Source organism: Aspergillus multicolor, assembly GCF_047715735.1.
Source record: "Aspergillus multicolor strain CBS 133.54 unplaced genomic scaffold BDW74scaffold_1, whole genome shotgun sequence".
Taxonomy (NCBI): domain Eukaryota; kingdom Fungi; phylum Ascomycota; class Eurotiomycetes; order Eurotiales; family Aspergillaceae; genus Aspergillus; species Aspergillus multicolor.
The window spans coordinates 2,086,089-2,100,588 of NW_027395952.1; the positions used below are offsets into that span (position 1 = coordinate 2,086,089).

Here is a 14,500-nt window from a genome sequence, read left to right on the forward strand (position 1 = left end):
ATATCTTCCTCCATTCTATGCCCCTGCCTCTTGAGCTTGGTGTCTCAAGAGCTCATCTTAATCAAAATCGTCTTAGTCTCCAGGAAGTTGTCAAGACTGTGCATAAAGCCCTCGCGACCAATACCGCTCATCTTGTACCCACCAAATGGCATGTCCTTGGCGACATTAGGGCTCGTAGTGTTAACGCCAACAGTACCAGCCTCCAAGAGCTTGGAAGCACGCACAGCACGGTCCAAATCCTTCGTGAAAACAGAAGCATAGAGTCCAAACTCCGTGGCGTTGGCCTTCTCAATGGCCTCCTCCTCCGTCTTAAAGGTATTGATCACAACAACAGGACCAAAGACCTCCTCTTTCACGATCCGCGAATCTTCAGGGACATTCTCAAAGACAGTCGGCTTGATGAAGTATCCATCCTTCGCGTCGCCGCCCAGAGTGAGCTTGCCCTCCTGCTCACCGATACCAATGTACGACTTGACACGCTCATACTGCAGCTGGTCAACCTGGGGTCCATGCGTCGTAGCCTCATCCAGCGGGTTTCCAAGGCTCGCTCCACCGAACTTCTCCTTGAAGAGCGCCAGGAATTTCTCGGCCACAGACTCCTGAACGTAGATGCGCGAGTTTGCCATGCAGGTCTGGCCGCTCAGGCACTGGATGCTGAACTGTGTTGCCGCGGCGGCGTTTTCCAGATCTGCGTCTTCGAAGATCAGAGCCGGTGACTTGCCGCCGAGCTCCATGTGCACGATCTTCATGTTTGATGCCGCGGCTGCGGCTTGGATGCGTTGGCCTGTGAACGAGGAACCGGTGAAGGTTAGACACCGCACGTCCATGTGGGAGGCTAGCGTGCTGCCGGCGGGTGTGCCGAAGCCAGAGAGGATGTTGACAACACCCGGTGGGAAGCCGACTTTGGCGATCAGTTTAGCGGCGAAGGCGGACTGTGCGTGTTAGATAAAGCGATTGGCCTGAAAGGGTCAAGTCTTACAGTCAAAGGCGCCTTCTCACTGCTCTTCAACACGACCGTATTACCGGCTGCTAGGGCAGGGGCAATCTTGAAGGCGAAGAACGCCATCGGGACGTTCCAAGGGATAATGCAAGCGACGACGCCATACGGCTGCTTAAGAGTCATGTTGAAGTGACCGGGCGTGTTCAAACTGGACGTTCCCTGTACGGTCCAGCCCGCCTCAGCGAAGTAGGAGAAGGTATCTGCGCCGGCGGCAGCGTCGAAATAGCGCGAGACAGGCTTTCCAGTGGACAAAGCCTCCAGCTGCGCAAACTCATCGTTGTGTTCGCGAATCAGCGCAGCCAGTTTGTGAAGATAGGCCCCTCTCTGGGCAGGAGAGAGGTCTCTCCAGGCTGGGAAGGCTGCTTTGGCCGCAGCGACGGCATTGTTTGAGTCTTCTTCAGTGGCTTGGGCAACTGTTGCAGCAGTTCAGTTTGATGTTGTCTAGAAAAGATGATGATGCTTACGTACCTTCTGCGATGGACTCTCGTGTGAATGGATTGATCAAGCCGAAGGTCTTTCCGTCTGACGCTGGTCGAAACTATGTTTGCCAAAGCTATGCGTTAACGAACTGATGTGGCAACAAATCAGAGGCAATCATCGGTCATACCTCGCCATTGATGAAGAGACGAGTCTCGACAGACTCTGGGGTTCCATTGGTGTCATTGATATCGATATGTGTCATCTTGATACGCTGTATGTTTTCAGTCTCTGTTTCCCGGTCAGACTTACTGAAAGAACGGCCAGGGGCTTCAAGGGCCGCGACTACCATTTATAATCTCCATCTTCCCGGGGGCCGGGTCCCGTCTGACGGTCTTAGGTCTTAATCTTAGGATTTCATATTGGCTGGGGTCCGTCAGCTACTCCGCATCATTTGAAGCAAAGATGCTGGATGGTGCGTTATGTTGCTTAGTTCAAGACCGTTTTGAGTGGAGCCGCTTCAAAGCCTGTTACTCGACGCTGCTCTGGAAGATGGAGGTGTATCTACTGCGAACCGTTGGTGAGGACCTTTAGAAACGGTACGCCTGGACGAATGGAGTAAGAATGCGGAGCTCCTACCCCCTCCGTAAGCCGTATGCAACATAGCCGTTACACGGCATGACAGGTGTCAGGTGGAGCCATATGGAGATCCTAAAACTCTGTAGCGTGTATCCTTGATAAGGTGATACCAAGTTGATAGAGACCTAAGGAGAAGGCAAAAGACAGCAAGCCCTAAGTCCATGTCCCAGAGTAGCTTAGCGGCCAGGGTCAAGACCTAGGGCTGGCCGGACGGGGAAGAACAATCTTCCGCCGAGATGCCGCAAGTGGGGAGCCAGCATAAAGAGTATCAATGCAAGAAAGGTTCGCCGAAAACACGCTTTGGACAACACCAGCCTGCCAACCGCTTCTTGACTTTGACCTTCCTGCTTACATGGCTTGTCGGCCTGTGACTGTTACTACCTGCACCAACTCTGAGTTATAGCTTCCCCCCTGAGCTGAAACCTACATAAGCGTTGATTCGATCGGAGCTCCATCACTTCTCCGCTATGGCTCATGTTATTGAGCTGGCAGGGGAGTCGAACCCTCTCACGTCGCAAAATGTCTTGAATTCTTTGATACAAGCTGCTAGCTCTACGCAACAGCAGGTTCAAACTGGTACCAAGCAACTCCAATACTGGGAAAAACAGGAGAAGTACTACACGTTCCTCCAGGTATGTACATGCCGGCCTTGCTTCGTTGCAGTATTGTCAATGGACATTAACTAACTTCTGTAGGATGTATTCTTAGATCAGTCGGTTCCGAACGAAGCTCGATACCTCGCTATCATCCAGATGAAGAACGGAATTGATAAATACTGGCGCAGGACGGCACCGAAGTAGGAGTTTCTCCGGGGAATATATGAACGAGCTTGGCTGACAAGCTCGATAGTGCCATCAAGAAAGACGAGAAGGAACACATTAAGATCAGGGCTTTACAAGCCGGCGTGGTAGAACCGGCGCCTCTCCTGGCTCTTCACAATGCTTTTGTCCTCGCGAAGATCATGCGCCTCGAGTATCCGCAAGAATGGTGAGTGGGAGAGCTTTTTGCTATGTGTCTCAAACTGGATGCTTACACGTCAAAGGCCTGAAGGAATCCCCACAGTCATCGATTCCCTCCGCTCATCAGTTCAACCTGGCGCAAACCCGTTGCAGCTTCCACGAACGCTTATCATCCTCCTACAAATTATCAAGGAATTGTCGACCGCCCGGCTACAGAGAACGCGCCAGAGCTTACAGTCGATCGCTCCGGAGATCCTTCATGTTCTGGGCAGCATATACGTGGATAAAGTGAACACATGGGCTCCTGCACTAGAGCAAGGCAATCTTGGAACCGCGGGGCTTCCGGAGGCCATGGAGCAGAGTCTCATCGCTCTTAAGGTCCTTAGACGCTTGCTTGTGGCTGGATATGAGCACCCCAACCGAGACAAAGACGCACAAGAGTTCTGGTCCTTGACACATTCCCAGTTTAGCAGACTGTTTGCTCTCGTCAGCGGCTCTGTGACTTTACCAGGAGAAGTCCAGAGGTTTGTGGAGAAGCACCTTTTGCAGCTATCTAAGCTTCACGTGGAGATGGCCAAGGACCGTGCTGCGTCCTTTGCGTTGCTCCCGAACAGTATACCGCTAGTTCAATCATACTGGACGCTGGTAGTCAAGCTTGGAGAGAACTACAGCCAGTTGGGCGCGGATGGTGAGTCGGACAAGACCTTCATGGAGAAGGCAGGCCTTAGAGCTCTGCTTCTCCTTAGGGCTTGCTCCAGGATGGCTTTCTACCCTGCACAGTCATTCAAGTACCAGACCCCGCAAGATAAAGAGGAGAAGCAGCAAGCCGTCGAGCTTATCAAGTCGCAGCTTTTCACAGAAGATTTCGTCGTCCATGTGATGGAGCTGCTTGTTACGCAATTTTTCCGTTTCAAGCAGAATGACTTTCAAGAGTGGGAGACAGAGCCGGAGGATTGGGAGCGGAAAGAGGAGGACATTGCCGAAGCCTGGGAGTTCTCGATACGTTCTTGCTCGGAAAAGATTTTCCTTGATTTGGTTATCCAGTTCAAGGACCTGCTGGTGCCTCGCTTACTGACTGTCTTCCAGTCTTTCGCAAGTAAGTATCACCCCTACGGTCTGTTATCATCCGACTAACGATCATTCTTCAAGGCCCAGAAAACCGTGATGTGTTGTTGAAGGATTCCTTGTATTCGGCCATTGGATTGGCCGCAGCTTGCTTAGAGAAGCACCTCGACTTCATCAACTTCCTGCAAACCACTCTCGTCCCGGAGGTCCAGGTTCAAGAACCTGGGTACAACGTGCTCAGGAGAAGAATCGCAATTCTTCTTGGTCAATGGGTACCTGTCAAGTCTAGCGAGATGAACTGGGAATCAATCTACCAGATATTCCAGCATTTGCTCAACAATCAAGACCCATTGAATGACCTCGTCGTCCGTATCACTGCCGGGCGGCAGCTGAAGCATGTGCTTGATGTCTTTGAATTCAACCCGGTCGTTTTTAAGCCCTTCGCTCCGTCCATCTTCGGAAGCCTCATGTCCCTGGTCCAGGAAGTTGAGAGCTCTGAGACGAAGATGGGCTTGCTCGACACGGTGCGATTGGCTGTTACCAGGATGGAAGACAACGTTTGTTCCCCGTTTTTCTAATGGTTGAACTGCTTGCTAACATTTTTCTAAGGTTGCTCCATTCTCCGATGCGATTCTAGCATTACTACCACCATTGTGGGACGGCTCTGGCGAAGAACATCTGCTGAAGCAGGCTATCCTCACACTACTTGGAGCATTGATCTACTCGCTCAAGCAAGAATCAATGAGATACCACTCGATCGTCTTGCCTCTGATCCGTAACTCGGTTGATCCCACTTCGGTATGTTCAATGAATCCCCAAAAATAGAGATTAACCACTAATAGCCCATCAGGACACAATGATCTACCTCCTAGAAGACGCCCTAGAGCTCTGGAGCGCCATCATGCTTCAGACCCCCTCACCCCCCTCTCCCGAAATCCTCTCCCTCGTCCCCGCCCTCTTCCCCGTTCTCGAAACAGCCGTCGATGGCGTCAATCAAGCCCTCCAAATCGCAGAATCATACATCATCCTCGCCCCGCAGGAAATCCTCAGCGACCGCATCCGCCTCCAGCTCTTCACCTCCCTTGAGGCCCTCCTCGAACCAACCCTCCGCCAACGCGGCGGCTACGTCGCCCGCCTCATCGAACTCGCCATCCGCGGCGCGGAAACTGTCGACAACGGCAGCGAAAACACATACCGCGTCATCATCAGCTCCTTACTCGACAGCTCGCTCCTAACGACCCTGCTCGAAAGCCTCCACACCGCCTACGAAGCAAGCCAGACAACAGGGCCAAACAAGAAACAAACCCACATCTACGGCGGCACGGAAACAGACTACTTCTCTGTCCTTGCGCGTCTCGCCCTCGCACACCCCACGCTCTTCGTCTCAGGCATCACAGCCGCTTTCTCGAGCAGTAATACCCTCGGCAACAACACACAGTCTCAAGAGCAGGTGCCGGAGAACGTCCTCACCTGGCTGTTGACCGAGTGGTTCGCGCATTACGATAATATCGGCACCGCGACGCAGAAGAAATTGCATGCGCTAGCCCTAACTCAGCTTCTCACCCTCAACGGCCCGAATACCCAGCCTCCAGCGTACATCCTCAACCACCTGCAATCGTACCTCAATGTGTGGACCGATATCATCACCGAGTTGGCCGAGGGCACGACGGAGGGTGATCCCAGTGACCCCCGCGGTGGTGATTACCTCATCTACTGGAACAATGCGCAGACAGGGACGTATGAGGATACGGAGCCGCCTGAGAACACGCGGCGGCGCGACTGGGAGAGTTCGGATGTCGTGCACAAGACCAATATTCGGAACTTTGTGCGCGAGAGGCTGCATTCTTTGATTGTAGGCTGTGGAGGCGAGCAGCGGTTCCAGGAGGATTGGTTGGTCAATGTTGATCGAGATGTGGTCGCGGCTTTTGCTGCGCTGCGGTTGCTCTGATCTGACATAGTTTCCTCCTAGCCACCTCGGCGAAGTCATTGTTCCCATTGCTTCGAATTGGAGAGATTCCTGTCGCCTGTATGCATTGCCCGGGTGATGATATCCCTTTCTACATAGCTTAAATACCCCTATAGACGAAACGGTGTGATTTATGAATATCAATTGCTTCTAGTCGAACTTCAACAAAGCCACCGGAGTAAAATAGATATGGGAATGACTGCTGATAACAAAAGAAGCGGCTAGCACAAACGCAAAGAGCTTATCGTCGAGTTAGAACTTGCATTGGTTCGGGAACTCTCGGTCAGTCAGCGGCTGAGGGAAAACACCGTTCACGAGCAAATCGTGCATGTCCCAACCAGGGGCTCCTTCGGTCTTCCAAGTCCAGAACACCCAGCCGTTTCTCCGCTCATAAGCATCCAGTTGGGCTTCAATGTAGCGGCGTGTGCTCAAAATCTCATCTGGGCTCAAACCAGCCACACTACCGACACTTTTACTTCCACAAGGGCCGACTGCTGCTTGCCCGGCGAGCGAGCCGTCGAAACGAACTCCGATGCCCTTGCCGTTGAGGTATTTCGTGCAATCAGTGAGAGCTCCTGTCCACTCACCCACAATGACGGGCTTATCGACAGCCTGGAGATGCTGACGGCCGAGTTGGCAAGCGGCGTCAATGTGCTTTTCAATGCTCCATCCATTCTGGCCATCTTCGAATACTTCGTAGTGGTGGGTGTCCACCATAACGTTCTCCCCGGTCAAAAAACCATTCCAGCTTTCCGTGGTTAAGAATCCGTCATGGAAGAGCAGTGTCGCCTCGGGACTGTTTCTCTGCACTCTTGTCAGGGTTTCTTGGTAGTATTGTTTGAGTTGGTCCTGGTTGATGCCGCCAGGGATGTGAGGCTCATTCAGGGCCTCAATGACCGTGACAATGTCATCATCGGGTAGATATCTTTGGGCCAAGACCTCAAAAGCAAGAAGAGTTTGTGGTACGGTGTTTCCTTGTTGCCATCCGATAGGTCCTCTGCGTCCACTGTTATCGAAACCGTTCTGCGAGCCCGGTGCTAGTCAAAACATTAGCTATCAAGATACTCTGCTCTTCACTTCAGTAGAGACCTACCACCATGCAGATCCAAAATGATCTTGAGATTGTGAGCTCTGGCCCAGGCAACGGCACTATCAAGATGCTCAAGTTGACCGTGAACGTAGGGTTCTCCATCAAGGGGAGCAGCCGCCCAGTAGCCTATGGGGATCCTGACATAGTTCAGGCCTGCTTGAGAAATGAGCGAGAAGTCTTCCTCCGTGATAAAAGTGCTCCAATGCTCGGGCAGAATAGCTGCAGCTCTCTCCGAGCCTAGAACTTTCGTCAAGGTGTACTCGTCGACGGCGCCATCTCCAGCAGCATCGAACAATGACGGGGTGATCCAAGGCTCGAGGACAAGCCAGCCACCAAGGTTGACTCCGCGAATTTGATCGGTAGTGGCGGGTGCACGAGACCGTAGACTATTACGAGTGAGCCAGATACTTGAGCTTTGGAGGATCATAACTCACAGGCTTGCAGCTGAAGCACTGGTGGTCAAAAGCGTGAGGGCCAAACAGGCCACTTGCGAGATCCGGGAAAGCATTCCGAAACCGCACAATCACAGAAAGTTGGCGTGGAGAGTTTCAAGGGGTGATGGATGTCTTCGTCTTTAAATAAACCGAGCAGTAGTAAAGGCTGCGCCTAATGAAATGCAACCGAACAATAAGTTGAGTATTATCACTGTATGGAGAATGCACTGGAATGCTGCTTGCGGAGAGGCAAGATTCTAGAATGGAGAATTAACCGGAAGCAAAGGAGAACGGCGAAGAGAAGGAGCGAACAAGCCAAGGGCGTTGTGCGTCAGGCACAAGAAAGAGCGGTGGTTGCTGTGGAAGCCTAGTCCGGTTGTCAACATCTCCCGGCCTCTTTACGGGCGAGGACCCCGACATGTTTCCAATGCGTCTGTTGATCCCGGAAATGAAGTCCAGTTGAAGCTTCAGCCAGACTCTCTCCGCATCCGGGGAATGGCGAAGTCTGTTCAAGAGTGCCGGAAACCATGAAAGTCAAAGAATCCATGGGCGTCCACGGCCGAATCCGGAAAGCGACCAACACGTGATGACAATGACTTTCAACTTTCAACCAACCACGAGGTCTTCCCCTGTCATGTCTGTTACTCAGGAATGCGGGGGAAGCGACCCCAACTGTCTCAGAAGTGTCTGCATTGTTTGCTCAGGAACAGGCCGGAGAGTAAGCGGCACCCTGCAATGCATCCTTCTATTTTCGACCACGGAGACATGCTATGGACAAGCGTCAACCGCATCGATTGTACTGATTCCAGATAGGCAACAGGTCTCTAGATGAGATACTGTCCATGTCCAATCAACGCGTTCCTGACTAGCAGAAATTCCGTTTTCAGATCGAGCAAATCGGCGGATACCCATGCTAGCAACATCTCAATCACCACAGCGGGCCCATCAGGATTTGAAACACCCGAAAATGCCTTGCAGAGCACAGACAGCGATCGTACCCGGCAAACTGGATGGAGCTCAGCGACCGTGGTCTTCACGAACTGGTTCTGATCGGCATCCTCCGGCATCAATTGGACAAGTTGCTTCCTTCAGGACCACCATGGATCAAGCAAGGGGTCCATATCCTAGACCCGGAATGGTTTAATGTACATCTGAGAAGCTATGGATGATGCAGTTCGTCTGGGCATTAAGTTTGGGGGCCAGCAGAGATACGTGCTTTGCGTCTTCCGTGAATCGTCTTCTTCTGCGGCTTGCTGAAGTAGCTTCCTGCTATGGCAAGCATCTGCACCTATCTTTGGAGGTCACCAAGGTACGCAAAGTCTTGTTATTGCCACCATCCTGGTGAGTTCGCCGTACGTTACCTCGTTGACTAGTTTGAAATCATGGCCACCGTCGGAGACTTAGGATTGGCGCCAAGTATCTCAGACGGGCTTTGGAGTGGATGAAGATTCAAGGGGACACCGAGCAAAACGGCAATCCCAGGCTCCGGCGGTTTAACAATCCGAGAATCGTTCGATCCTTGCATGCATATTGTGGAGTTCTTGAACCCTTGATGAACTAGACTACTGCGTTCCGAGATGCGAGGCCACCGTACCACTGATTAGAAACCGAGATGCGAAAATGGGGTGCAAGATCAAACGAGCCTCACCGCGGTCACCTTGATAAACACAACCTGGCGGCGGTAATCTTTGAGTTGATTCAGTCTGTGTTTGCCATCGATTGGTCATTGGCAAAAGAGAAATTCTGGATTACGGATACCGAATACGAGGATGAGGATGTCTAGGAGAAAACCGGGCCGCAAGCAGAACATCAGGCCATATCGAGCCCCATACCACAATCACGGCTCGGGCTGACAGGCCACTTGAGAACGGTTCCGATCAATAATCACGCGATGAACCGCCCAAAATGATGCGTCAAGGACCCAGTGCTATGTATTGTTTTTCATCATATCGGCTACTACTGGCTTAGATGACATTTTCTGAGCGGGATTGACCGCAATTGAATCTGTGAACTCCCCGACCAACTCCATGACTCCAGGGCCCGACTGTATGCGACTGAAATACTGCTACACAGTCTCGTACCTATCTATTTGGCCTGGGACTTGGCCACAGCGTCGCTCGATATATTCTTCTCGGCAATCCCCGAGAACAGGCTTCTAGAAAAGATCCTGAAGATGTCGGGAGTCTCCCGAGTTCTTAGGGCTATCATTGACAAGGTGCGTCACAAAGACCCACGATAGCACGTGTACTTTTCATTTATACAGATTGAGCTATATTAGGGACCCCATAATCAGACCACCTAGGCCTTCGGCGTGTCGGCGATTTCAGGATCCTTGTCATCGAGAGAGATCTTGATAGGTTGATCCTCCACGATCTTTTCTGAAACGGACCACGGTCAACCTTTTTTTTTTTTTTTTTTGCAAAACCTTTTGCCGGAGCAGATGTCTTCATCTGTTGACGTGATGTTTTCCACTTTGTTTCCGTGCAGGTTCGGGACAGAGATTGATCGTCTTTTCGTCAATTCGAAGTATTTTCTATTCCTTTGATCTGACAGGTTGCCTGCTTCGCGGAGGTTATCTTCCGTAGTGGTATATAACCTTACCGTATGACCCCCCATGCCATCCAGGTCATATCATTTTATCCTTCTGAATCCTTCTCCATCCTATATAAATAATCCTTCTACATACTGCACGGACGCCTAATCTAATCTTCCACAAATATCAACAGGCTTAGTTGACACAATCCCTTACCTTCCAAACCGCTACACCACAACCCAGCAAAGATGGACGATCAACCAGCCCGAATGATGGGCAACGCCGACAGAATGGACTACTTCAAACTCGACGGCCGCCCCGTCAAGAAAATCAGCCGCAAGTCCTTGTACACCCGGCTCGAAGCACGAATCAACTACCTAAAGGACTTTCTCGACTTCAATTCCAGTATGCCGACCCCTACCTAGCCGCACCGACCTATTTAGGAGTTGGCAAACACGAGGAGAAGCAATGACTGACAAACCCTTCTTTACTATCCAGGCGACATGGAAGCCCTCGCCTCCGGCGCAAAGTACATCAAGACACTCATCCCCGCCGTCGTGAACCTTGTCTACCGAAAGCTCCTCGAGTACGATATCACGGCACGTTCATTCCACACCAAAGACACAGCAAACGAGACCCCAATCGAAGATTTCTACAACGAGGACAGCCCGCCCATCATGCGCCGGAAGATGTTCCTGCGGTGGTACCTAACGAAGATCGTGACGGTATTTCAACCTCGGAAGTTATCTAAAGTGATTTCGAATTATCTAAACATTATCAGGACCCAATGCAAATGGACTTCTGGCGTTATTTGAATAAAGTTGGGTGAGTACAATGCGCCTTTTCCCTTTACGGGCACTGTGGTTTGTTGCTTGGATGGATGGACGGACGGGGCTAATGAGGCTCTTGCTACCAGCATTATGCACGTAGCGCAGGAACGCATCCACCCGCTGAACATCGAGTACATCCACATGGGCGCCTGTCTCGGGTACATCCAGGACCTCTTCACCGAGGCTCTTCTCTCGCACCCGACATTGCCCATCGCGCGCAAAACTGCCATGATCAGGGCGATTAGCAAGATCATCTGGATCCAGAACGACCTGATTGCGCGCTGGCGGATGCGCGATGGCGAGGAGTTCGCCGATGAGATGTCCGAGTACCTCGCTGACGATAAGGAGGGGTATCTGGGCGAGAAGAAGATCCTGGGCGACAGCAGCAGCAGCGCTTCCTCGCGGTCCGGCACGGTAGAAGACGATCGTGCCAGCATCGCGCCGTCTGTTACTTCTGCGTGTCCCTTTGCCGATATGGTGCAGCCGGTGTCGCAGACTAAGATCTGGGCTGGGAAGTAGGGGGTGACACGGCGAAAAGCTGGAGAGAAGGGATGAACTAGACGAGTATGATAAAGCATTGCAGGCGTTTGCGACGGATAAACAAGAAAATTTTATGATGATGATTTTCCTTGTTTCTTCGACGTTGCATGGGATGGTGTTGCATACTGATAAATAGTTGGGTTGGATTTTTTGTCTTGATTAGTCTTGGTTAGTTGTTCTTGCGTTACTCCGTTCAGAGCGTTTGTTACGATATATAGGCATAATATCAGTGTTGAGTCTTCACCTGCTTCAGCCTTCAGCTTGACGTGCGCGATCGACGGTGTCTACGTGGACTAAGCCTTTGGGGCCGCCCCACGTTGACTTTGACAGCAGAACGCAGGCGAGCGAACGAACGGCATTATTATCCAGTCACGATAGACCAGTGTCAGAACGGATAATCAACGATTATTGGTGATCTTCGAACTCCCTGGTCTGGGGTATACTTTGGAGCAGACATATCCCTGCAGCCAGCCGAGCTCGATTGGAGGACACCTGGAAACGGTCACACGGCAGCCGCCACCTGGGCTCCACGCGGCTGCTTCCTCGCTCGGGGAGAACTGTGCATAACCTTGCTGCGCAGTTCCTTTCCGCGGAATGAACTCACCATCTTCGAATCCCCGGAATGAATATACCAAATCGCTATCCAACAATTGAGTTATGCGGACACGAGCAAGGGTCGGATTTGGGGAAACTTGGCAAGCCGGCCAGTTACCGTTTTCCCGGATATACGGGCTTCCAACGTTCTGTCCGGGGAGAAAGGGGCGAAAAAACGAGCCAATTGAAACCCACCTTGGCCATGCATACCCATCCACGGATTCATGGTAAGGCCTCATGAGGCAAGAAAGAGAGCGATCTTGAGCTAAACGGTCGTTAAGGTCGGCTGAGTATCCCCGCGCAAGAGCCGGTCTGCGACTCTGCGACCGTTTGAGGAGAGCGTTGGGAAGAGGAAGCGTTCCCATCCAATGACAGCGACTTTGTGCCCTTCCTAACGGCCATCTTCATCCTTGACAACTGCCGGCCCCACGTCTCCGAACCGCGTCTGTTTCGACGCCCTTATTCGAGTGGTACAGCCAGTGCCCGCGCGTTGAAAACGAGCAAGACGTCAAATATCAAGGCCTGGCTCTTGAAGACCTTTCGGCCCCAAGGTCCGGTCCCGCTCGGGTAGCCAGGCTCTTTATATTCTTCCTCCCCCACGTTCCGGAGCCGACAATTTTTTTTTTGTTCTTCCCCGCATACAGGAATTCGGTCGCAGTCATACCTACGTACTCTCGACGCAATGGGTGCAGGACATACCAACGGCACATATACCAATGGCAACAGCGCGACGCTGCCGCTCATTATCAACAATGAGTCGGTACACACAGACAATGTGATTGATGTGTACAACCCAGCAACCGGCGAGCATCTCCGCCGTTGCGCCGCCGCATCCGTTGACGATGCAAACCGCGCCGTAGCGGCTGCGAAGGCTGCCTTTCCTATCTGGAGCAAGACGCATCCGTACGAGCGCCGGACCATCCTGAGCAAGGCTGCCGATATCATGTTTTCACGGAAGGATGAGTTCATCAAGACCCAGATGGAAGAGACTGGAGCCGGGCAGCTGTTCGTAGAGAAGACATTCATGGCCGGCGTTTCGTTTTTGAGGGATTTCGCGGGGATGATTCCTGCCGTTGAGGGCAAGGCGCCCATTGTGGCTGATGAAGGACAGAGTGCATTAGTGATAAAGCAGCCATATGGCGTTGTTCTAGGCATTGCGCCTTGGTACGTTCATCCCTCTGAGGAAGGAGACGGCTCGCTGACCGACGTTTGTTTTAAGGAACGCGCCATTTATCCTCGGCACTCGTTCGATCGCCCTTCCTCTGGCCGCCGGCAATACAACGATTCTCAAAGGGTCCGAGCTGTCCCCAAAATGTTTTTGGCTGATTGGTGATGTCTTGCGGCAAGCTGGCCTTCCCGCGGGCTGCCTGAACGTTCTGTATCATAGAACTTTGGATGCCCCTGCAGTCACCAACGCGCTCATTGCCCACCCAGATGTGCGCAAGATTAGCTTTACGGGAAGCACTCTTGTCGGCTCAATCATTGCTTCCACCGCTGGAAAGTACATCAAGCCAGTCCTGCTTGAGCTGGGTGGTAAAGCTTCAGCGATCATCTTGGATGATGCCAACCTTGAGAAAGCCGCAATGAGCTGTACATTGGGAGCTTTCTTAAACGTAAGTGACTGTACATCGGAGCATGCTTTGCGGTAGACAGTTGAAAGCTAACGCTCATCACTAGTCTGGTCAAATTTGCATGTCGACGGAGCGCATAGTAGTGCAGCGCTCTATAGCAGAGAAATTTCAGGAGGTACTGGTTGAGACGGCAGAGAAGGTTTTCGGCAAGAATGCCCCGGCCCCCGTTCTTGTGGCCGCTGCCGCAGTCAAGAAGAACAAGGGGTTGGTAGTCGATGCCCTCGAAAAGGGCGGTAACGTCGTGTTCGGCGACCCTAACGGAAGCGAGTCGTGTGCCAACGCCTTGCGCCCCCTTATCGTCGGAGGCGTCACTAAGGAGATGGACCTCTACGCCACAGAGTCCTTCGGGCCGACAGTGTCTCTCATCGTCGTTGACACTGAGGAGGAAGCCGTCGAGCTGGCCAACGACACAGAATATGGCCTTACATCGGCAGTGTTTACGGGCAATCTGTTCCGCGGTTTGAGGGTGGCCAAACAGATCGAAGCCGGGTACGTTTGTTTCTTCACATCTCACGAAACGAGTTTGCTGACCATGGTTACTTTCAGAGCTGTTCATATCAACTCAATGACGGTCCACGACGAGCCAACTCTGCCTCACGGCGGATGGAAGAGCAGTGGATTCGGCCGGTTTGGCGGCACCACTGGTTATGACGAGTGGGTGCAAACCAAAACTATTACCTGGCAGGAGTGAGGTGATATCTCTGGTGACTGGAGTGACTGGCTCACTACAGCCCCGGCGTAAAGGCCCATTATATCCGGCTTTCCGCATAATTTGACGATTTGAATTAGGACATATAGAAGC

General features: G+C 52.1%; 6 protein-coding genes across 6 annotated transcripts; 3 read left to right on the plus strand and 3 right to left on the minus strand.

Annotated features, from left to right (window-relative positions):
- Positions 1-44: 44 nt before the first annotated feature.
- Positions 45-1,682, minus strand: BDW74DRAFT_164818 (aldehyde dehydrogenase family protein; the record flags this gene model as incomplete). The annotated part of the gene is made up of 4 exons (XM_073726320.1): positions 45-932; positions 980-1,413; positions 1,469-1,538; positions 1,608-1,682. The coding sequence occupies 4 exons, from the start codon at positions 1,680-1,682 to the stop codon at positions 45-47; spliced, it is 1,467 nt and encodes a 488-aa protein (XP_073589990.1).
- A 689-nt stretch (positions 1,683-2,371) lies between these two features.
- On the plus strand, positions 2,372-6,163 carry BDW74DRAFT_184677 (putative importin 11). Its single transcript, XM_073730870.1, has 7 exons — positions 2,372-2,688; positions 2,752-2,852; positions 2,906-3,043; positions 3,099-4,111; positions 4,165-4,637; positions 4,690-4,878; positions 4,931-6,163. Exons 1-7 carry the CDS (start codon positions 2,524-2,526, stop codon positions 6,026-6,028), a joined length of 3,177 nt encoding a protein of 1,058 aa, XP_073589991.1. The 5' UTR covers positions 2,372-2,523; the 3' UTR covers positions 6,029-6,163.
- Positions 6,164-7,932, minus strand: exg1 (glucan 1,3-beta-glucosidase). The gene is made up of 3 exons (XM_073733493.1): positions 7,571-7,932; positions 7,140-7,522; positions 6,164-7,083 (listed from the first exon to the last, which is right to left on the minus strand). Exons 1-3 carry the CDS (start codon positions 7,642-7,644, stop codon positions 6,299-6,301), a joined length of 1,242 nt encoding a protein of 413 aa, XP_073589992.1. The 5' UTR covers positions 7,645-7,932; the 3' UTR covers positions 6,164-6,298.
- A 2,192-nt stretch (positions 7,933-10,124) lies between these two features.
- On the plus strand, positions 10,125-11,662 carry BDW74DRAFT_6938 (protoglobin family protein). The gene is made up of 5 exons (XM_073733475.1): positions 10,125-10,172; positions 10,297-10,508; positions 10,602-10,828; positions 10,885-10,928; positions 11,020-11,662. Exons 2-5 carry the CDS (start codon positions 10,352-10,354, stop codon positions 11,450-11,452), a joined length of 861 nt encoding a protein of 286 aa, XP_073589993.1. The 5' UTR covers positions 10,125-10,172; positions 10,297-10,351; the 3' UTR covers positions 11,453-11,662.
- Positions 11,663-12,591, minus strand: BDW74DRAFT_6939 (uncharacterized protein). The gene has a single exon (XM_073733476.1). The coding sequence runs from the start codon at positions 12,430-12,432 to the stop codon at positions 11,872-11,874; it is 561 nt and encodes a 186-aa protein (XP_073589994.1). The 5' UTR covers positions 12,433-12,591; the 3' UTR covers positions 11,663-11,871.
- BDW74DRAFT_6940 (aldehyde dehydrogenase) lies at positions 12,592-14,463 on the plus strand. The gene is made up of 4 exons (XM_073733477.1): positions 12,592-13,231; positions 13,287-13,680; positions 13,745-14,187; positions 14,245-14,463. The coding sequence occupies exons 1-4, from the start codon at positions 12,750-12,752 to the stop codon at positions 14,387-14,389; spliced, it is 1,464 nt and encodes a 487-aa protein (XP_073589995.1). The 5' UTR covers positions 12,592-12,749; the 3' UTR covers positions 14,390-14,463.
- The last annotated feature ends 37 nt before the right edge of the window (positions 14,464-14,500 follow it).

What these genes read in the sequence shown, in the direction of transcription:
- BDW74DRAFT_6938 (XM_073733475.1), top strand. Translation starts at nt 10,352, where the DNA reads ATGGACGATCAACCAGCCCGAATGATGGGCAACGCCGACAGAATGGAC. An exon ending in CTTTCTCGACTTCAATTCCA is followed by an intron (nt 10,509 to 10,601) that starts GTATGCCGACCC and finishes TTTACTATCCAG; the next exon opens with GCGACATGGAAGCCCTCGCC. An exon ending in CGTTATTTGAATAAAGTTGG is followed by an intron (nt 10,929 to 11,019) that starts GTGAGTACAATG and finishes TCTTGCTACCAG; the next exon opens with CATTATGCACGTAGCGCAGG.
- exg1 (XM_073733493.1), bottom strand. Translation starts at nt 7,644, where the DNA reads ATGCTTTCCCGGATCTCGCAAGTGGCCTGTTTGGCCCTCACGCTTTTG. An exon ending in AGTGCTTCAGCTGCAAGCCT is followed by an intron (nt 7,523 to 7,570) that starts GTGAGTTATGAT and finishes CACTCGTAATAG; the next exon opens with TCTACGGTCTCGTGCACCCG. An exon ending in CATTTTGGATCTGCATGGTG is followed by an intron (nt 7,084 to 7,139) that starts GTAGGTCTCTAC and finishes TGTTTTGACTAG; the next exon opens with CACCGGGCTCGCAGAACGGT.
- BDW74DRAFT_6939 (XM_073733476.1), bottom strand. Translation starts at nt 12,432, where the DNA reads ATGGGAACGCTTCCTCTTCCCAACGCTCTCCTCAAACGGTCGCAGAGT.
- BDW74DRAFT_6940 (XM_073733477.1), top strand. Translation starts at nt 12,750, where the DNA reads ATGGGTGCAGGACATACCAACGGCACATATACCAATGGCAACAGCGCG. An exon ending in GTTCTAGGCATTGCGCCTTG is followed by an intron (nt 13,232 to 13,286) that starts GTACGTTCATCC and finishes GTTTGTTTTAAG; the next exon opens with GAACGCGCCATTTATCCTCG. An exon ending in GCCAAACAGATCGAAGCCGG is followed by an intron (nt 14,188 to 14,244) that starts GTACGTTTGTTT and finishes GGTTACTTTCAG; the next exon opens with AGCTGTTCATATCAACTCAA.
- BDW74DRAFT_184677 (XM_073730870.1), top strand. Translation starts at nt 2,524, where the DNA reads ATGGCTCATGTTATTGAGCTGGCAGGGGAGTCGAACCCTCTCACGTCG. An exon ending in TGTCTTCCAGTCTTTCGCAA is followed by an intron (nt 4,112 to 4,164) that starts GTAAGTATCACC and finishes TCATTCTTCAAG; the next exon opens with GCCCAGAAAACCGTGATGTG. An exon ending in TTACCAGGATGGAAGACAAC is followed by an intron (nt 4,638 to 4,689) that starts GTTTGTTCCCCG and finishes CATTTTTCTAAG; the next exon opens with GTTGCTCCATTCTCCGATGC.